The sequence below is a fragment of the Sipha flava genome, unplaced genomic scaffold (assembly GCF_003268045.1).
Source record: "Sipha flava isolate LNK unplaced genomic scaffold, YSA_version1 282_pilon_pilon, whole genome shotgun sequence".
Classification (NCBI taxonomy): domain Eukaryota; kingdom Metazoa; phylum Arthropoda; class Insecta; order Hemiptera; family Aphididae; genus Sipha; species Sipha flava.
The window spans coordinates 334,668-357,837 of NW_020272949.1; the positions used below are offsets into that span (position 1 = coordinate 334,668).

A 23,170-nucleotide genomic window follows, 5' to 3' on the forward strand; every position below is an offset into this window, starting at 1 on the left:
GCACTATACACCATTAACATTTAACCATATTATAGATATTGAAAAGTTTAATGATATTGAAAAAAATCTTGCATTATAATGTAGATAAGTTAAAATTAAACCAATAAAACTATGTTTAATAATATTTATATTTAGGATGAAAATACACTGTGTATAATAAAATATTAAATATTCTGTGTAAAAAATTATAATCATAATTGTTTTTTTTTTAATCTAATACCATTGTACAATTTGTGTTTGATAATAATTGTACATGTGGACTTATTCCTAATAATTATAATTGAACCTTTAAGAGTTGATAGCATTTTAGAATTGTATTTCAATCCAGAAAGGTTAAATTTTAAATCAAATATTAAAGATTATGTTAAAAAAAGAATAAATGTATTTATGATTTTTTCTTGCCCAATTTATTAGTGTAATAAATTAATAACTTTCGATTTATTTTTCTAAAAATCTAGAAAGTTTTATTAAAATGTTAACCTAATTTAAAGTACGTATTTTTATACTTAATAGCTATTAGATATCTGAGGTATATTATTGATCAATATTCTTTGAAAATAAATAAATTTTTTACAGTTAGTAATATTTAAACAACTTTATAACTTAAGCAAAAGTTCTAATATCTCAAAAAACTTTTAGGTTTCTAACAAAATTATTAAACTAACCAAAATATAATTCTCGCTATCGTTTAGATTTTAAAAGATAAGTTATTATTGAAATAATTGTCCCTGATAAATTATTTTATAAAAAAATATTTTGTATACAAAAACAATGAAAATGTATACTGTTATTTCAAAAATATCATAATTTTAATTTAATTAAATTTTCTGTAATTTTAAAACTTATAGTGAATATTTGTGTACTAGAATGTTGTATAAATATAGTATATGGTCTCATACGGAAATAAAACACTAATATTGTTAGAACCATGCTATACACAATATTTTATTATATTCAATGTAATTTAATTAACTTTTTTTTTTTGAAAAGTTAACAATAATATAAATAAGATAATTTTTAATTATTATACCCAAATAATAATTATAATAGTAATAATAATATATTATAATATGAAAAACATTAAATAATATAAAATACAAATTAAATATGTTTGATATTAGAAAATTTAAAAAGTTTGTGGTTCTCATTGTCGATACATGAAATTCTGACCAAATATTGAACGAAAAAGGACATCAGACTGTAATCTTGTGTTTTTTAGATAGGCGATTGAGCACCGACATATTTCGTACAGGAAAATAGCAAAATAATAATAGTTAAATCAATTTATAGTGGGTTATAAGAACTTTTAATATTTTTCGTTTGGATTGAGTGTTTACAGGGGCGGATTGGCTTATCGGGAAATCGGGAATCTTCCCGATGGGCCAGTCCTTGTTTGGGCCGCTCTATATTATTATATAAATACCAAAAAAAAGTTTTATTTTATAAAATAAATAAAAATCATTAAAAAAATAAATATATATTTAAAGATGCATTAAGATCAAACTTCAAGTTCAAGTTGGAACTGATTAATCATGTGACTTACCCAAAACTATTATAGCTATAATTATAGTGAAGTTATTGTAGATTTTATTAATTTAGGGGTGAAATTAAACAAATTTTGAAATTGATGCAAAATAAAGTATTTTTTGGGAGGAGGAGGGGTAAAATAGTTTAATTTGCGGTTCATAGGCAGGTTTATTTCATATTTCCTGGGCCGAAAATAATTGCCAATCCGCCTCTGTATATTTATTTAAAATACTTTGTTACTTACTTAAAATAATCCCGCCTCAATTATTGTAGTACCTGCTATTAGATCCTAGTACTTAGGACCCAACTCGAATGCACCGATTTTTTCATATTCTTTCATGATTTACTGATTTATTGTTTTTGTATATGACTGACTATGAATTATTTTAATTCGAAATCGGTAGTACTTAACAAATATAATAATATTATAATATAATAATACTCCAGGCTAAGTTTTTATTTATTTATTTATTTTTATACATAGGTATATTATTTGTTTATTTATTGTTATTTTATAATTTATTATATGTAGATTATAGATGTATATTATTTGTTTTAAATCAACTTATTGATCGTAGAAACCGAATTTACATAATTGTTTCTCATAGTTTTACAATAAACAATATTAAAAATATTATGATTTTTCCAGTCTTGTTATACTAGCTTTATTTGTTATAAAATCTATTCGAATCACGTGTGTGATATAAGCTGTAACCAGGTCATCTGTGAAATATATTTAATTTTAACCATTTTTATTTTGTGTTTGTCAATATTTGTACAATATTTATTACATGTGTTTTTATATGTTATATTTATTATATGCGTTTTCATATGCTATATTTATTATAAGATTTTAGTATTATAAATCTATGTTTGGTCGTTCATACTTCATATAAATTGATAGACATTTTTTATTATGTTTTTATCAGAACCCTTATGTAGAAAAAGTTTTCTTAAGTTTTGACTATCAAAGAGAACAATAATATATATCATTGCAGTTTTATAAAACAAACGTATAGCTTTTTTAGACCGTTCAGAATAAAATATTTATAATGATGAACACTTTTATAAATATAATACTAAGTATTATATTATTATTTTTTGACAAGTCTTGTCATTTATGTGTTTGTCTAAATAAGTTTACACCAAAAAATGAAAGTCAGGGCCGTACTTAAAGGATGGTTCAGGGCAGTAGCCCCCCCTGAAATATTTAAGTGGGCGGCAATACTTATATGGTGGTTCTAAATAAAACCAAATAATTTTTTTTACATTCTCAATGGAAATTATTTATGAATAAATAAGATTATACAAAAAATCAATGTTATACTATAAAATAATTTATATTATTTAGTATCGAAAAAAAATGTGTATCTATTTAAGAGTATTTTATTTGACATAGTATTTTATTGAAATATAGGTATTGATTTAATGTTGATTTTTATTGGGATGGGACATTAAGACCAAAAGGTACTAAATTATTTAAGGATACCACCATTAGTCTTATAAAAGACAATTTTCTATACCTAACTGTATTTATGTAATTATAACTCAGTTGTTATTTTGGATTTGATATTAGTTAGAAATATTGTATAACAGTGTACTGAAATAGGGAAAATTAATTGCGAGCGGCTTTTTAATGAATAGATGAAGACACTTATTTTCGGTTTTACACTTTAGGGAAGAGAATTAGCAAAATGTGGTTGATCCTGGGCGGATAAATCTTAAATATAGCCCTGATGAGAGTACTTGATAAATTGAGTCTACCTAAGGAGTAAGCACTTACAAATTCTAGTCTATGAAGCAGTGGCGTAATTAGAAACTTGATGGTATATATCGATAAATCAGAGGCCCCAAAGTTTCACTTTGCCAACGTACTCTCCAGTTGCGTCACTGCTATTAATATATTATGGTAGTTTATAAAAAAAATTCATGCGGGTAATCTTGAGTTTTTTTATTATTTATAATCGATACAATTTTTAAATTATAATATATATATAATAATATACATATTTATTGATAAAATATTGTTGTTTGTTGGTATTTTAAATAACATTGATTGATAAAAAAGACGATCAAACGTATGTGACATCAATTTTGCAATTAATTTGTTAGAATCTATGGTTTAGTTTATTCTGTAGTCAATTATTCTGTATAAAACACAATGTATGTTTGTATGCACTATGAAACTTAGGATGAGTAAAATATGTGGATTTAATATTTATACATAAAAAGTATTAAGATTATTATAATGGGCCATGGACTAATAATTATACAATAATATATGGAACTAAATATATGAACTAATTACCTGAAATCAGTATTTAACAAAAAAAATCGTATTTTGTTAAAAATGATTGCAGTCAAATACTGAGTAAAACGTCCTGTATAGAATTTAAATCGCACTAAATAAGAACTGAATTGGAGTACTATAATGTTTGAAATAATGTACACGAAATTATAGTTTATCATATAATTTATAGTCGTATTACCGTGATATGACGTATGGAAGAAAATATCATTATTGTGAAATTCATGTAGAGCAATAATTTTTTTCAAACCGTTATTCCTAGATGACAAACATTAATTCTATGGAACAAAAAAAATAAAACCCTAAAAAGAGTTCAGTTCTTAAATTTCTACATCGAACGATGACGATACTAATATGGAATTGTTGTATTGGTAAAGATACTAAACATATATTTATTTTATTTTTTATTATAATTATGTCTCATAAAATATTAATTTTTAAAACATATAGTGAATAGTGTTTTTGAAATTTAATTAAATATTTTCACTTTTATAATAAACTAAAATATCTTATAAATTGTTAAAATATTGATTTTTATTCAAATGTTTATAGTTTTTTACTATAAACAAGTTGGTTTAATTTAAAAATAGCCTATGGTGTACGAAATTCTTTAAAAGGGATTTGTGGAGAAAAAACAACCGAATGAAAGAAATTATGAGACATTGTGAGACCAGCTTCTATGTTATAATAATATTTCTTTACAATGGTGAGAATAATTTTATTCTGTCACAAAGTTTAGAAACACATATATCATCACGCCCATGGTCACAATACTATTAACGTCTTTATATTATAAATTTCAAAAGGAAAAAAAAATAATAATTACAAAAATAATGCTTTCATATTTTGAATTGATAAATGAGTTTAGCGTTGTATTCTCTACGTGCAAATTAAATAATATACAGCAAGGTTGTTGTATGGAGGTCATTTGACCTAATGAGAGAGTGACGACAAAATACAATCGATATGTTTAGTTTGGACTTTTACTAAGTTGAATCGGTTACTTTAAAGTTTTGACTAATGTCACATTAAGGTATAAATAAGTAATATGAACGAATTTTTATTATATTTAGTATTAAAAGTATTTAATCAAAAACCATACACAATTAAAATAAAAATGTTATATTATTTCTTATTAACTTTGATTTAAATATAATTATAATTGATTTGTTAAAAAAGATGATAACGGATATAATTTTAATAATTTATTTGTAGAGATGAAAGTCCGAAAATAAGTATTGCACCATTGATAAATATTAATGACATTTTAATATTTGAAATATCAACTGGTGTTTGTCAACATTGCCGGAAAATGTTGATAAATTATACGGAAATAACAATTTATTAAATATTGTTATATAGTTTTATAAAAAATATGATTATTTTAATAATAAAAGAATATTACAAATTACTGATTATACATTTGTGTTATGAAAAATTTTAATGGCATCTAAAAGTACAAAAAATTCTATTTTTGACAGTTGCATTTTTTTATAAACACAATGTTTGAATACGAATTTTAAGTATAACATAGAAGATTTCTTGTTTTTTTCTTATCCCTTAGTAGATTAAAGCATTTTAAGTATGTATCTCCCAACATATCTATTGATCGGTACTGAGATAACGACCAAGTCTATCAAATCTATTATGTAATTGTTGAAAATCACCGGTGTATGGCCAAACATAAATCTTCTACAACATATTTTCGCATATTCACCGATGATGTTATTTACAAACATTAAAAATCACTGCGAATGAATATCAATATACACCGATTTCAGACGTTTACAACAACAAAATCAGTGGCGTATTAAGAAAATTTTTTTTTGGCGGCGGGGTTCATACCTAATAGTGAAATAATTTTATAAATTAGTATAAAATGTTCTTTATCAACTTATTGTCAAGGTTTTTATTAACTTATTGAAATCAAACTATTGACAAATTACTATAACAAAATTACAAATTATATTATAAATTCTAGTTTTCGTTTTTTATTTGCCTAATCATCAATAACTTCATCGGTTTGAAAGTCTACATTTTAATGAATAGATAGGCCATCGTAGGGCCATTAAGTATTTTCTGAAATTTTTGAAATTTTTTTTTACTAGCTCCATTTCAGTACTCTTTCAATACCAACTCAACAATTAAATAAAAATAAATTTATGAAATCGATTTAAATTAAACGTATGATGGTATTAATAGTATTTTATATTACTTTATGTTGCGCATAGATGCATAGTGCATACTGACAACCAGGCCCGTATTTAAAAATTTGACGCCTCCGGGCATATAACTTATGCCCCCTCCCCCAATAAATAATAATAATATAACACTTATTATTTCGTCCATAATCGAGATTCTTTAATATTAAAATATAACTTTGTAATTTATAACTAAATGAAAATCGTTTAATACTTTTTTTAATTAATAAATTAAACAAATTATAACATAATAAAACATACAATTTCCTTTTTTTTTTAATTACAATTTAATTATTAGCCATATTAATATTTTTTTTATAGATATATATTTTTTTTCGTTATACTTTAATACTTTAGTGAATAAACAAGCTAAAACTATTATATTACTAATATGTTTAAAATTTGACGTTTTCAAATATTTTTTTGATGGGAGAGAAATCCACAGCACCCCCTCCATAAATACGCCACTGAACAAAATACATATACATAGTAAAATAATCTAAACTTAAAATATATAATATAGATCCATCGAAAGTCCTGTAGAAGTTCGTGATTTTGTATACAAAAATAAAAACATTTTGGTAAAGTAAAAAGTTTAATGGAACATGGGATAAATTTGATTCATTACTATAAAAAATTAATTACGTCAAATTCTACAACTAATTTTAACCGTTCATTTATACATTGAAATATATACATATTATTCAAAGATATATATTATAATTCAGATTCTGCAAACATCAGATTTCAATGCACTCTTAATTTATGAACTTAAAGTTATAACCTTGAGTTTGATTAGTTAGAATATATTCTTATTTAACTTATGAGTGTAGTTTTGTAGCTATAAATTTAAATCAGTAAATCGGTTCGTCATGTTCTAGTTACTTTTACATTGAATTAATTTACTTTGCTTGGATTTATTCCATCATTTATCTTTAATACTACAACAAATAAAGTTAAATGTATGATATATTTAGAAAAATAGGACATATGAAAATATGAAATTATTACATTAAACCAAAATTAGATACACATGTTTCATGTTTAAACTTCAATTATTCAATTTTTCAATTTTTCAAATTTTGATAATTATATTTAAATATAATAGGTAACAACATAGGTATAATGTTTAAACATAATACATATTTAAGGCTTTGAAAAAAAAATCTGTTTTAATTAACCATAATTATTTTATGAAATATGTTATTATTATTATTATTATTATTATTATTATTATTAATTTTGAGTTCTCAATTTTTCTAAGCTGAGGCCCCTTGACAGTGCTGATCACCCCCAGTCAAACTTTTATTTGTTGCACAGTTTGGATGCTGGAATAGTTATAATTCTTTTTGAACACAATTTTTTTATTATGTTATAAGACTATAACATTATGTTCAGTGTCGTATATAGAAAAAACCAGTTATACAATACAATATTATTATATATACTATATTATATAATATAATAATGTAGTAATATAAAAATAATATTTACCTATTTAATATTATATATTAATGAAAACAAACACAGGATGATAATGAAACTATAAATAATTTTAGCTATGATCACTGCTCCGAAAAACTAGCTCACATTGCTGTTGCGATCTCCTCGTATACTTTTAACCAATATTATACAATCAAATAACCTAAAATAGTTTTATTTTGTACTTTTGCAGTTTTGCTAGGCGTCATATTTGTCCAACTTATAATTTAAAACATTGTTCTCATATTTAGTTAAATTATGTCTGAGTTTATAAATAAAACACTTTATTTTACATTTTAATCCTTTCCCTTAGCTTACTTCATTTTAGCTCCTTTTTCATATTATGTTTTTTTCATTTTTGTGACCCTTTAATAATAATTGTAGTTTGTACGAAATGTTTTATAACCTGGGTTCAGATTTTATAGCATTTGCTACTTATTATATGATAAAGATAAAGATAGTAGAGTGAACTATTCATTTGTGTTATTAACCAGAGACTTCAAATTAGAAATTTTATTTTGCTATTTTTTGCATATTTGAAGTATTTTAGATTTTTAGTGTTATTTTTGAAGTTTTATTGATATTTTTTACTAATATACATGATTTTATGCTTTATTTTGTATTTTTCATAAACCTCGTTTATAATGAATGAAAAATAGTATTGATTTAGGTCATAGACGCAAATAGAGTAAAAAAATTGGGGAGGGGCTTCAGCCCCTCACATACACTTTTCAATCACTGCCTCTCAGAAACTTTTTTTCCGCCCTTTACCCTCTATAAAAAATATGCTTATTGGAAGGCAAGTAAAATTTAAAAATAAATAATAAAATAATAATTCACTTTTAAGTATAGATAACAGATTTAATATAGTTTTTTACATTTTATATTCTTATTTTTCTATTTTTTTTAGCAAATGTATTTAAAATAACTTCGGTGTCAACAATAATATCTCTCAATATTAAGTATTGCCAATTTCGAAAACCGTTCCTGTGACATAGTAGATCTGAGATAATTATTAATTCTTCTCATTGCAGAAAATGACCGTTTACAAGTAGCCGAACTAACCGGAAGAGTGATAGACAATTGAATCATTTTAAAAAGATTTGGAAACGTATCTTTAGATATATTTTTTTTTGATGGTTAAATAGTTAGGAACTCCTTTTATCATATTTTTCAAAACACTCATCTCACATTTCAAATCATTAGGGATGAATTCGAACAAATTCTGTAAAGTAAAATACAAATATACAATTTTTAAATGAAATAGGTACTTGAAAAACATTAATTATATAAAAAAAAAACCTTATATTGATTTATAAGTAATGATGATCCCTCAAAGTCTAATTTTAACAAATTATCTGCAGACGTCGCAATTTGAATGCTCTCTTCAGAAAATCTTTCTTTTATTTGACATATTATTGTATTTATTACTGGATAAAAATCATGTATCTTCCAATATTCTTTTGGTTCTAATATAGTAGTACTTGTATTATCACTTTGGTGATTATTTTCAGTTGAAGTTGATGACATAACCACATAATTTTTTAGATTAGTGGACTCCCTTCTCTTCTTTTAGAGCCATTTAAGTTAAATATAAAAAAAAAGATATTATCATATTAAATTTTAAATATTTAATTAATTAACAGTATATAATGTACTGCCAGTGGATAAAAATTTACTCTAGGTTCCTTGAAAAGGAACATTAATTTCAATTCCATTGTCTTTTGAAAATACAACCATTTTTTCCCACAGCTCATTGTAGTGAATAGGAGAACGATAACTTTGTAATGTATCAATTACTCCTTTTATCAAATTTTCAGAATTTCCATGTGTTGCTGATTTTGACTGAAGTTAAATACTTAACAACTTTTAGAATATCATGAAGAGTGAATAAATAAACTACAAATTTAAAATTTGATATTGTAGAAACAATACCTAAAAGAAAAAGCACAATAAAGTCAGTTGCATTGTATGAAACCAATAGTTATTTAATATTTTTCATAACATACCAATTGCTTGGGCAACACATTTACTTTGGTGATTATCAATTTCATTATTTAAAACTTGAGCTATGGCATTAAAATTTGTTATCACTGCGTCACAGCTTTTATAGTGGCAAATCCAACGAGTATCACTTAACTAAGAGAGTTGTCTTTTTCGAATTCAATTTAAGTTGTAAATCAGTAAGCTTCACATTTCTTATTGAATGAGAGAAATGAACATAGAGTGCCTCCAAAGCATTAAATAAGTTTCTAGCATCCTTAAAAAATATATATATAAATACAAATCAAAATAATAGGTAGATAAAATATTAATTATAAATTTTACCTTCTAGTATTTGCACATATCAATAACTACTAAATTAATCTTATGCGCTATACAATGTACATACACTGCACATTTGGCTGGAGGGTGAACTATTTTCAATTTTGCTTGAACATCTCCTATGTGACCTGACATGACTTTGCTCCATCATATGCCTGTCATATAATGTGAATTTTATCTAATTTAGTTGTATTTAAAAATTCAACTAATTTTAAAACCAAAGCGTCTGCAGTTTGCTTTTCTGATACGTTAACAAATCCTAAAAATCGTTCACAGATGTCCATTACATGGGGATATCTTACACAAATACTTAATTGCTCTTGTTTGCGAGAATTAGTAAGAGTAGAAAACTTATTAAATATACATAAACATATTATTAAAAATTAAATTTTTACTTCCAAGATTGAATTTATTATTTACCGAGCCTCATCAAACGAGATAATAAATATTCCACAATCTATAATTTCTTGTTTAATGATAGATTTGACATTTGCAGCACATGTCTCTATCAGTTAATTTTGTATACTCCAACTTGTATAGTTATTGTAACTTGTATAGGTATTTTTATATACATTGCAAAACTCTGGATTATGTTTTGATAAAAATTCATACATTTGTTTAAAATTACCTAGAACAAAAAAAAAAAAAAACAAATTTTAACGATGAAATTCAATTAAATAATTTTAGGGAACATTTTAAATAATATATTAAGTACCCTTATTAACTGATGTCTCATCTTCACGGTGTCCTCTAAACGCTATTCCTTGTCTACCAAGATATAAAACAATATCAATTAAACATTTAATGTACATTATATTTGTTTGTATTTCTTTTTGAATAGCAGTAGACATCTTTGCTATAACATCACCATTTTTCACTGAGTTTTTATAAGCTGACCATCTTAAATTATCAGTCAAGTGGTGGTCAGAAATGTCATGCAATTTTAATTTTGTTTTTCCTGTTTTTGCATCTCTAGTTCCACTCAACTATAATAATAGAAATAAGTAAATATTATTATATAACATATTTTAAAGATAATATTAAACAATTATGATCTATTAATGTATATCAGTGTATTTAAAATGGTTAAGCTTGCCTTTTTCCAATTATTAAAACCTGTTGTTTTTAAAACATCTTCTACGTGACCAGAATTTGTTGAAAACATTCTGCAAGGAAAGCAAAAAATAGCATCTTTCTCTATGCTATATTCAAGCCAGTTATACTCCTTGAAATATTTGGAACAAAAAGATCTATTTTGTGAACCAAGTGTTGTTTCAGGATAAGCCTATATGCAATAAATTTATTATTTTACTTTTGTTATTAAATATTGAAGAAGAAAAAAATTATTTTAAATTCTGATTGGAGCTAAGAAGCTAGTATTCTTACAATTATAAAATTAATTTAACTTACCTTTAAAATAGGTTGCACAGGGCCAGAATCTAAATTACCTAAATCGACAATATCCAACTTATTTCCCTCTTAAGGACTTAATAATGTCGACTAACTTGTCTTATATTCAACTAAACAATTATTTACATCAGGAGACATAGAAACAAAAGTATTAGGAGTTGGAATAGTTGTTTTTGAATAACTAGAGTTATTTTGGCCTTCATTGAATTCTGGTTTTTTTTTTTTTTTTTTTAAATTAAATATCGAAAACATTTTTATTTTACTAACTTTGAATTCAATTACAAAATAGCAAATGTCAAAATATAATCACAAAGCACAATATAACCACAATTGAATGGTCAATGCAGTCTAAGAAATAAAAATAACAAATATGATGGCATATTGTAATGCTTATCTGCTGAGGACGGTCTGGTCGTTTGGTGTTCGAATGTTTAATAGCATCAATACAGTTTTTGTACTCTTCGTAAATGAGCTATTTATAAACCTATACATAATAATATAACGTGATTGTATAACAGCTATACCTAATCGTAATAGTCAATTGCGGCCACTCGCAAAACGACCGAGAATGTAAGCTATAAATATAGTCGGGGATAATATTTTGTTTATTGATAATTATATACTGCGGTGCTATAATAAGCACGGTCTAGACTCTAGACACTAGACTATAGAAATAATAGACATAATATTTAAGAACATGATTTTAATATTGTTACGAAAAAAAGAATAAGAAAAATTTATTCTATTCATTTTTTCAGTAGTAGTCACATATTTTTTTTTTTTTTATCAATATAATAATATAAAGTTCTGTATAGTTTTTGGGAGGCTTTGAATGTTTTTGAGGGGGCTTAGCCCCTCCAGCCCCCCTAATTGCGCCTATGATTTAGGTGAATCCAAAATTCCCACATTTTCGTTTCATATTAATAATTGATAAATTATATTGTATTTACTATTTAACATGTTACTAGAATCTATTTTTAAGTAGCCTGGTGAAATCAAATATATTTATACATTTATGCCCTCTTCTCTGTTTTATTTATTTTTATTTTATTGTTGTTCTACAATATATTGTCGTCTATCGTACGTATTTCATGCTTTCAGTGTCATTTCTCCGTATTGTTAGATTTCGTTTCATATTCGTTTATTACTCAATTGTGTATTATTTGTTTTTATGTTACTTAACGCAAGGCCAAATCTAAAAAAAATTTTCGGGAGGGATCCAAAACATGTATATTGTAATTTTATTGAATTTAGATTTTAACTTTTGACATTTGGTAAAAAAAAGACAGAAAAATATTTAATCTTCTTTTATTAAAATTAATATCATATTTTCATATGATATTATGAAATAAAATTAAAAGCAGTCAATGATTAATTGGAGTTTAAGTCATTTTTGACTGAAAATATTTATGTTGGTATTAAAAATAAATAAATATTTTAAACGTTCATAAAATATTGAAAAAAAGGTCGGGAGAGGGGGTCCAGACACCCTGGACCCCCCTTAAATATGGCCTTGACTTAACGTCAAATGCCAAAAGTTAAAACATCGAAGGATTTGAGACTTAGATATTTTGTGTCTAAGTTTGGTGGCAATGATGTTTTTACGATTGACGCAAGTATTCTATTTTCCAAAATGTGTGAATGTAAAGTTAATAGTGACAAAAAATTTAACGTTAGTCAACACTTAAAAACGGAGAAACAGTTACATACAATGTCATCATTCAAGGTAAAACAGATATACATAAAACAAGACGTACCACATATAAGTTTTTTGTAATTGTTAACAGAAGATGGTCATTTTAGTTTTTTTTATTAATGTATTATAAAAAAAAAAAAATAATTCATAAAATAATATAATACTTTAAATAAAATGTTGACTTAAATTTTATTTTTATTTTTGTTACTATTTTTGTTGTTTTTAGGGCCATATTTATAGAGCATATTTTAAGGTTTTTTTATTCATATTATAGCACATATTTTAGTATTTTCGGTACTATTAAATCTGAACCCTGTTTATAACATAGGTAATAAAAAAATGGATTTAAATATATACTACCTACATCAGTAGATTTCGCTACATCCTACAATACTATTATGCTAATGATGTACTAAAATTTGAGAAATTATTATAAGTCATTACATTCTGTTGTGAACCCGAAATCGAAAAAAAATAATACCGATTTCTGAAACCGAAATTAAAAAAAGTGAATATCGATATTCGAAATCAAAAACGGAATTGCAAAAAATAAATATCAATATTTGAAACCAAAATCGAAATTAATAGAAACTAATATCAATAATCAAAATTGAAATTAAAATCGAAATTTTTTATTTCGATTTCAAGCCCTGGTAAAAATCTATGTGCATAAAATTCAAATACTACTTATTCAATGATCCTTACATCTTTATAACGACAGTATGGATGAACCATAGAGTAATTTATTTCTCTATGGGATGAACTTTAACATTTATCTAGTAGTTAGATAAATACTTTAGATCAGCGGTTTCTTTTTAAGAATATCACTCAAAAATCAAGTTAGATATTAGCAAATACTGAGGAGGGGCCTCACAAAAAATGCTCGTATGCCAGGCTTAACGAACAATTATACCGAACAATGAAACCGTAATGATATTAAGGTCATATATATGTGTCATACAAAGAAATATTATACGAGTACTTTTATATTTTTTGTTTGCACATAATTTCATTCTGTAGAACGAAGACGAATATTTCAATATACGTAATGTTATCACAATATCATTATTATTACATAATTTTATTTTTTAATTCATTTTCATTATGAATCGCCTTGCAGCTAACAGTCGATAGGAGGCTTTTTCAAGAAATACGAGCAAATAATTTCATTTGAGTAGTTTTCGTTTGAATTATATATTGGAGATTACATTGTGTTATTTTAAGTTGGTTGCAAACATTTTTAAATTTTTTCCAACTCATGTGTATGGAGTTTGCATATGCTGCCGAGGTATTGGCGTACAAATATAAAGAAAATAAAAAAATAACAAAAAATATGAAGTAATAATAATAAAAGTATAATAACGACAGAAGTATGGGGTTCAACTACTGTTATGTAACTATTAATCATGTACAAGCTAGAGAGCTTTTTAGAATATTTTTAAGAATTCGTCTGTCCTATTTGTATATTATTTATTTTTTGTATTTCATTTTATTTTAAATTCTAGCCCATTTTAAACAAGAATAAGTAATAAACAAAAAGTAATAACATTGATTTTATTCGTTCTTCAGTCATCTCGTTATCTGAAATATAATAAAAATATGACAGCGTAGCACAAAGCCGCAAAACTCTACATTATTCATAATACGAGATGGATCGAAGCGAAGAATTTATAATTTTACTTACAATGTTGCACTTTTCTGTGATTAAATATTGGATAAAATGTATTTGTTCAAAAATATTATACTATAATGTTACTAATATCCATGATAAGCAACACGTTCAATTAGATATTTAGCATGGAAAATATTTTTGTAAATATTTCCTTTAATATATACAGATAAGTATTTCAAATACTACGAAAATATTATGAAATAACTTCTGCATAAATAATAATTTAAAATAGGCAAATACCTTCATTTATTATACTCGTAGTTAAAGATTAGTTAGGATTTAAATACTGTGTAAATAATTCTAAGCAATTTTATAAACAAAACCAAAAGTTAGTTTTTTTTACCAGCAATTAAAGTTTGAATTTTAATACAAACAGATTTGTTATCAAAAATAGTGATCCTTATGATTTCAGTGTAGTTTTTCTTAAAGAGAAAGTAGATAAAAATTAGTTATTTAACTTTTTATGATTATATGAGATCAAATTTACTCATTATAATATATGAGTAGCGATTATTTATTGTTGATTTTAAAAAGAGTTACAGACTATCGTATTAAAAAACTATACTCAAATAAAATAAAAAATGTTTAAATTCTAAACTTATATTTTGACGAATTTTATTACTACAATAATCATCGAATTTATCACAAAATTTATTGTTATAAAAATCCTCTTCTCAAATAGGTAGAAATATAAATTAATAATTGTAAATATTTAATAGACATAATCAATAAACAAATCATTGGAATATAAATGTTGCCATCGCTGTCCATTTTTCTGAAATCTAAACTCAAAAGATACTTAAGAAGGTTTATTTTACAATTTATTAAAAACAACTAATAACATTTAGAAATAACAAAAATAATATCTTAAAATGTATAAATGTATAACCATTATTTTTTCAATATCAAATATTATTTATCAATAATAAGTATGTAATAATAGTATGGCGTCAGCTGCTGTTAGTCAGCAGTTGTTCGACACTGGATAGTTGTACAAAGATACCATATGACAACGAAAAAAGTTATTGCACCAACAATCTAATTGAGTATAAAATCAAATAAGGTATAATGATAAATCATTGAAAATGTATATTTATTTATATAATATATAATAACAAAAATACAATTTAAATTATGTGAAAGTTCTCGTAAATGAGTAAGTTAAGTCAATATTTTAAAGTATTAATATACATTTTGAAACATAGTTTGAATTTTAAATTAATAGACAGCAATAATAAGCTTGAAAAATATGTAGATTGCAAAACAAAATTTTTTTTAATAAATATGATTTTGATAGCCACATTTAATATAAACTTAATGTATGGTATATACTTAAACACTATTATTTGAGATAAAAATATGCGGAAACTTAATTGAGAGACTTTTAAATATAGAATTTTAACGATAAAATTTTTTGAAAGTTAAAGATACATTATTTAAAATAATTAAATATATATATATATATATATAATTAGTATAATATAATTATATAATGATATAGTCATGATTATAATGTTAGTTGTTAACTAAGTTATTACGTATTATTTTAATCCTTTATTGTATATAGTTGCATATGTGCAACCGAATATATATATATATATCATTTATGAACTAGTTTTTTTAAATTATGTGACAATAAGTCGATTTATTAGATTCTACAGGTATTTTACTATTATTTAGTTTATATTTCATTATTTGTAAATTTTAAATTCACAAACACGTGTCAAATATCATTGGCCAGATGTACTTATTAGATGAATTAATTTAATTATTAATTAGTAACTAGTTTTCATTCATTTTGGATCAATTGATTATTATGAAAATTTCTATTATTATACAGTTACAAAAATAAAGTTAATGTTATCTAAGAAACAAAAACTAGATATTTACATATTTATATATTTTAATAATTCCAAAAATATCTCAAATTTCTTCTATAGCCTGGTATCTATGCAGAATGATCAGCCCATAATAGTATAATAGTATTTTGATTTTATTTTTGATGTAATAGGATTGTAATCAAATTTTAAAAAAACATTTTTATAAAAATCATGAAATTGTACATTCACAGGAAAATTTCAAGGGGATCAATTATGAAATATAAACAATTTTTCTAGTTAAGATGTATCCATCGGTTATATTAATATTCTAATAATTATATGATCGCATTTTAATGAAAATTACAATTATTATCATTTAAAATGTTTTATGTGAGAAAAAAAATAATTAAAATTATTTGAATGACTGCCATGTATTTTTAAATAATAACATATGAAATTCAGCAAATATTTTATTATATTTTTCATATTATTTATATTATTATTAATGAGAATCAAGACGAAAATACAGGATTATAAAATGGTCATTTTTGTGTTTATAATATACGATTATAGGGATAAAAAAATTTAAATATATTTATATACTAGCTAACCCGACAAACGTTGTTTGGTCATATAAATTATTTCTAAAGAATATTTTGCTAGAAAAATAACTAAATTTAATATTAGTGTGTTTGGATGTGGTATATAAATGTAAGATGTATGGAGTTCTATAAACGGTAACGGAATATAAAAATGAAAAAAACATCAAACATTTATTTTTTTTAATAATTTATTAAAATTGATCCTTTAAAATTATATATATCGCTAATTATAACAATATTAGTAAAAAACAATTCAACCCCTTAATGCAACAGAGTGTACAGTATTTTTTGTTATCATATCTTTCGGCAATACAAACAAACTGGATGGTTTGGCCACTTGAGAGCACGCCACGTTAGATCACCACATCACACCACGCCGACGTTTTGTCCGTGTGAAAAACGGACCAGAAAGGAGTAACAGAGTGCCGCCAAATAGTTTGTCATTGTTTTTTAAATCTTTTAATGTCCTGTTCAACGCCTCAACCGAATGTTTGTGTGCCATAGTGCATTCATCCCAGATGATAATTTTACAATGTTTCAGTACTGTGGCCATGGACGATTGTTTTTTTATGTTGCACACTGTGTCTAGATTATTTTGAATATTAAGTGCAGTTTAAATACTGAATGAGCTGTTCTGCCTCTTTTCAATAAAGTTACCGCAATGCCAGATGATACAACAGCCAATGTGATGCCATTATTTGACCGTATTTCGCGGAGAATGATCAAAATAAGTTATGTTTTTCTCGCTCCATCTGGTGCATTAAAAAAAAAGAATCCACCTTGTCCTGCCGAAACTGCAAGCATGATGCGGTCGTAAATTTTTGCTTTGTTCTTCATTCATTAGTGGAACGTTGCGAGCAACAATTGCTGCCATTTCCACAATATTGGATAGTAGTTCACGATTCAATTCAGTGTTTATTAAATCAGATGCATTTCAATTTGGTGAATGCATACCGAAACGTTTGAGTGGTAAGTTAGCAATGATAATGCAAAAATCCTCAATAGCAATCAATGCTTCATTATATATAGCGTCACTGTACACTATCGTTAGATTGTTGCACCGTGTACGATGTTGATGCAATTAATCATCAGTCAATGAATCTTTGTCATTATACCATAATGTCTCTGCTCGAGCCAGGAAACATGTAGTCAACACTATAGTGAATAGTAAACGAATTTGTTTTGCTGTACAGTTCAATCCTGCTTCAGCAAGCATACATTCTCACTGGTTGTTGTCTTCCAGAAAGCCGAGTGCATTATATACATCTTTATACGTTGGATACTGTTGCCCATTCACTTTACGTTTATTTTGAAATGACAATGGACCGGTGACATTAATCAATAACAGTCTAAGATAAAAGCACTCAGTCTGTCTTGGATTGACTGTAAATACTCGCCCCAAGGTGTTTGATTTGAATAAACCGGGACATTCATTAATCGGCGTGCCTTGCTTGCGGAACATCCATTTTTTTGTTGGAGTCCATGTGAAATAGTATGGTACTTCTGAATAGAGTAATGTGAGTGCAAAAGCATCCACACGATTACACAGTTCAAAAAATTCGATGAGGGTAGTTTTTGGTGGATTTATAGCACGATAAATTGCTGTCTCGTTCATGAAATATACACGCCGGCCGTTTTCAAGATGAACGGCTAAATGAAGAACTGCTGGATCCCGTTCATGAAGTGAGAAACCAAAAATATGCCAAAAAGTTTCATTGAAGCTGACGTGCCGGCCAATTTGGTAAAGTGTTATTTCATCGTTGTTATTCAACGGAGGAGGTAATTGCACCTTTCCTGACGAACAACATATCCCAGCTGACTCACTTTTAAATTTAAAAGCATTACAATGAAAACATTCCATAGCACCAATAATTACCACTTTGGAATGAGCATAATATTAAATGTAGGGTTCATACTCGAATGCTAAACGCAGGAATAAATTAGATGTAAATAATCGTTGTCGGTTTTCTTGTTTTCGCTGTCGGTCACTTGCTCCGCGTCTGATAACTGTATAACGGCGTGCTTGCCCTTGTTCTAATCTTCTTTGTTCATTTCGTTCAGCTCGTTTATCTTCTGATGCAGCTTGACGCAGTCGCGCCATGTTCACATGCACATTAGTATTATCTTACTGGATTTAAGCTTCTGTTCTTTGGCCTCTTATATTTCGCATGTACGCAAATCTACGTACTTTACGGCTTAAAGAAGCTCCTATGTATCTTGCTGGAATTATACAAAACTCACAAATAGAAGTAATTCAATTACTTGATAACGAAAAAATTAATAAAACAGAATTTTAATTATTAACACATTCGTGTTAATATTATTCAAGTATAAATTCAATTATTTACTATCTAGTTTCATATAATACCAAAAATAATTAAATCGTTTTTAATCGTTTTTAAATAGTTTTTTAATAGTATCATTGAATAATTAATTTTCAATTGTGCAGTTGTCGACCGGGTCAAAAATTATTAGATTAAACCACGATTTATTAAGTAATAGCACTTAAAGTTTAAAAAATAGATAAGAACCTATTCGCAGACCTACCAAATGTATATACAAAATTTTATTAAAATCAGTCAAGCCGTTTCGAAGGTGTATGGTCACAAACACTGTGACATGAGATTTATATATACTCGTATATAAGATGTATACTTTTCTTACACATTATAAATTAGTTTTCAAGACTATCATATACCCTTTAGTTTCTCCGAAACTATTTAAGTGTATGAGCCGTCGAAAGAAACTATGAGAACACTTTGCAGTAGTAACTATTACCCGGTCGAACATACTCTAATCCATTAATTTCGGTCGACTTGGTATGAAGTTATAGGGTAAAACACGACGTATAAGTAATTATTTAAATCAATTGTATTACTAAATTAGGATACAATGATGCAACGGTTTGACACAGTGATTTTGAGTGAAGGGAGGAAATTCTACTGTCATTAAAATTACATTTAAAAAGAGAGATTGAAAGATAAAACAATATTTTGCTGTATAAACATAAATGCTATACATATACTACAGTTTTCAAAAGTCATTGGGTGCTAAATAAGTTAAATAAATTAAACTAAATAAGCCGTTTGATATTTTTACATGTAGATATTTGTAATCAAACAAATTGTATTGAGTCTAAGTTTCAAGGTTAGGCGAATTTCAGTAAAGAATAATATAGGAAGTAAAATTCAAAAAGATTATTTTAGATGAAACCGAATAGGTACGAACATTTCAAAATTGAGTTCAGTGAGCCAGACAACATTTGTATTATTTTTATGACAATATAACTATTATAAACCATTCATGAAATATCTCCAAAGTACTTCTTTTTTTTTAGTTTGTTAAAGTCTTGAATTTGAGTTTTTCGACATTACGTTGGGCAGAACTATCTCCATCCAATACGGCAATACCGAAAACTCGCTTATTTTCACATAATATTCAACTCCTACGTATGGACCCAAAGAGGAAATTGTAATAATAAGTATACTGCAAAAATATATTAATTCCAGCTGGGGAAAACCATTTTAACCCTCTGTTATTGTTTAAGAACCAAAAGCGACCGGATGACGTATTAAATAAATATTTTGAAAAAAAATGTATGACAGTCGTACTAATATTTAATACTATTTAATACGTGATACAATATGATTTTAGCGGCTTGTTTATCTAACACACACAGTACCACTCCTCTACACTTGTGAGCTCACGAACCGTTAACAAATTAATCACATTAATAAACAAAATATTTCGTGAGGTTTTATAAACTTTATGAACAATGAGCTCACTGGTGGCTTAACACGTCCCTGGTCCCATGAGTAAATAAATTCACATGATGTTTACGATTAGGTCAATACTCGGTAGCCGGTTGTTGTACGAGCGTGTTTACGTTGCAGCCTCGAGTCTGTTTACTTATTGCGTGCGTATACAAAGTACTCGTATAATATTGACGGGGTCACCCGGGATTCACTCCGAAACATGCGCAATGAGTGCGTGTTATCCCCGCTCGGCTCTCGATAAAAGTATTTATGGTCACCGGTACAACAATAAAAGTCGAACGGCCTAACCAGTGCCGGATTAAACATTTGTGAGCCCCTAGGCAATTACAATTTTGGGCCCTACAAAATTATTTTTATATATATCTTTTACATTACTATCCATAATAATAATAATAATAATAAATAATAAATAATCCATAATAATTAAAATAAACAGCTTTAATAACAACTAAATATTATTAATAAATAAAATTTATTTGCAAGAAAAATTAATCTGTTATTATATTATTTCTATTTTTTTCAAAATAATTTTATTACTATCACTGCGTATAACACTTACAACTTAATATATATTTTATATTTCATAATAACGGATCGCTATCATATCTGGATTCCAACGTAGGCACTCTATTTTAATATGCAATATAACTTTTCAACAACGGAATCCACTGGGATCAACTCAAGTTATTTGTTTTCACGGAATTCTGTTTTTTTATTAGAGGCGGAATAAATACATTTTTAATATGACTATATTATAAAATACTATTTACAATAGCTATACAATATACTATCTACAATTTATATCTGAATAAAAGTTGAATTGGATTTATTAATATTGTTAATTGATTATTTTATGACCAATATTTATTAATAATTAATACAAATAATATTAATATAATTATTTAATATTTATTAATCATTATTATGTGTATAATGTTTGCTAATGATATAGTTTTAGTAGGAGAAAATCTGGAAGTTAATATTTATTAACAATAAAATTTTGGATATGTGTACATTTATGACAAGAGTGACAAGACAAGATAGAATTGGAAACAAATATGTGAGAGGTAGTATTGGTGTAACGTAGATAGTGGACAAGATAATAGCACATAGACAGAGATGGTTTGGGCATATGATGAGACGAGAGGAAAAAAAAGTAGTATGAGTGGTTATGAAAATTAATGTTGAAGGGAAACAAGGAAGAGGAAGACCTAAAAAAAGATGGTCAAATACGATTGAGAATGATGTGAGGGCTGTTGGTGTGTGTGTAGAGGATGTAGAAAATCGAGACAAGTGAAGGTTTAGAACAAGAGTGGCCGACTCCAAATAGTTGGGAAAAAAGCCAAGGCGAAGAAGAAGAATTTATTATTTTATGAATATAATCGTAAATTAGGGTTTTAGAATCATAGTATAATAGTGTAATATTAAAAAATAATGTATGTCATTTCTTTTCACCGATCTTAAAAAAAAACGTTTTTTTTTTTTTGTTTCGCGCAAATCTATTTTCAACAATTAATTGCATACTCAACACTATGATGTATCTAATGAATTTAAATTATATAGTATCATTTGTGAGACCAAACCCGGATTATGATAATTTGGAGCCCGGGGTCAAACAATTTTAAGGGCACATAATCAAAATATTGATGACCCACACAAAAAAGTATTTTAGAGACAAAAAAAATTATATTCTGATTTATACATTTATTTCTTGCTTTATTTAGTACAAAAAATTTTAACGTTATTTATATAGGTAAATAATTTTTTCTATATTTTTGGGAAGCAAATCTTTTAATCACATCATCGGTATAAATTACCTCTAAAATATTACTCTCTGAACACAAAACCATAAAATTACATATTATTTTATACTTGTTTTTTATAAGAGCTAAAAAATAATTAAAAAACGAAAAAAAACAACTATTCACCAGGGGCCTACTATTTTTTGACATCCGTTATGGAGCCATAGCCCCCTCTGCCCCCCTTAAACCGGGCTTGAGTGAGACTACTATAATTTGCTGCAGAAAATGCTCCTGGGCTAATATGCATGTTATTGCAACACGAATGAATTATAAAATGTGAATATTTTCTGTTAACGGTGCGGAATTCGATTAGCATCGAAACATTTTTACAAATTAATTGGTGTCGTAAAATACGTTTTAGGAACATATAGGTGTAATACCGTTCAACGGTGCCCCGAGAAAATTCGTCCGTCCTTACAGGTTTCCGCGTTGTAATATACATACAAGACAGTCACATGTTACACAGCGAGCGCAGTACCTGCACGGACGTCGTAACGTAGTAGTAGTAGGTGCTAAACATTGTGTAACCGATCAAATAAGAACGTGTAA

At 26.3% G+C, this 23,170-nt stretch overlaps 3 protein-coding genes and 1 pseudogene across 3 annotated transcripts; all 4 read right to left on the bottom strand.

The window, feature by feature from the left end:
• Nucleotides 1-8,399: 8,399 nt before the first annotated feature.
• Nucleotides 8,400-10,385, bottom strand: LOC112685585 (annotated as a pseudogene).
• LOC112685573 (zinc finger MYM-type protein 1-like) lies at nt 9,650-10,823 on the bottom strand. The gene is made up of 3 exons (XM_025557506.1): nt 10,559-10,823; nt 10,416-10,471; nt 9,650-9,778 (listed from the first exon to the last, which is right to left on the bottom strand). Exons 1-3 carry the CDS (start codon nt 10,692-10,694, stop codon nt 9,650-9,652), a joined length of 321 nt encoding a protein of 106 aa, XP_025413291.1. The 5' UTR covers nt 10,695-10,823.
• Nucleotides 10,824-10,891: 68 nt separating this feature from the next.
• On the bottom strand, nt 10,892-11,505 carry LOC112685574. Its single transcript, XM_025557507.1, is given in 2 exon segments — nt 10,892-11,128; nt 11,254-11,505. Coding segments are annotated over 2 exon segments (489 nt in total).
• Nucleotides 11,506-18,265: 6,760 nt separating this feature from the next.
• On the bottom strand, nt 18,266-19,144 carry LOC112685575. The gene is made up of 2 exons (XM_025557508.1): nt 18,960-19,144; nt 18,266-18,866 (listed from the first exon to the last, which is right to left on the bottom strand). The coding sequence occupies exons 1-2, from the start codon at nt 19,142-19,144 to the stop codon at nt 18,266-18,268; spliced, it is 786 nt and encodes a 261-aa protein (XP_025413293.1).
• Nucleotides 19,145-23,170: the final 4,026 nt, after the last annotated feature.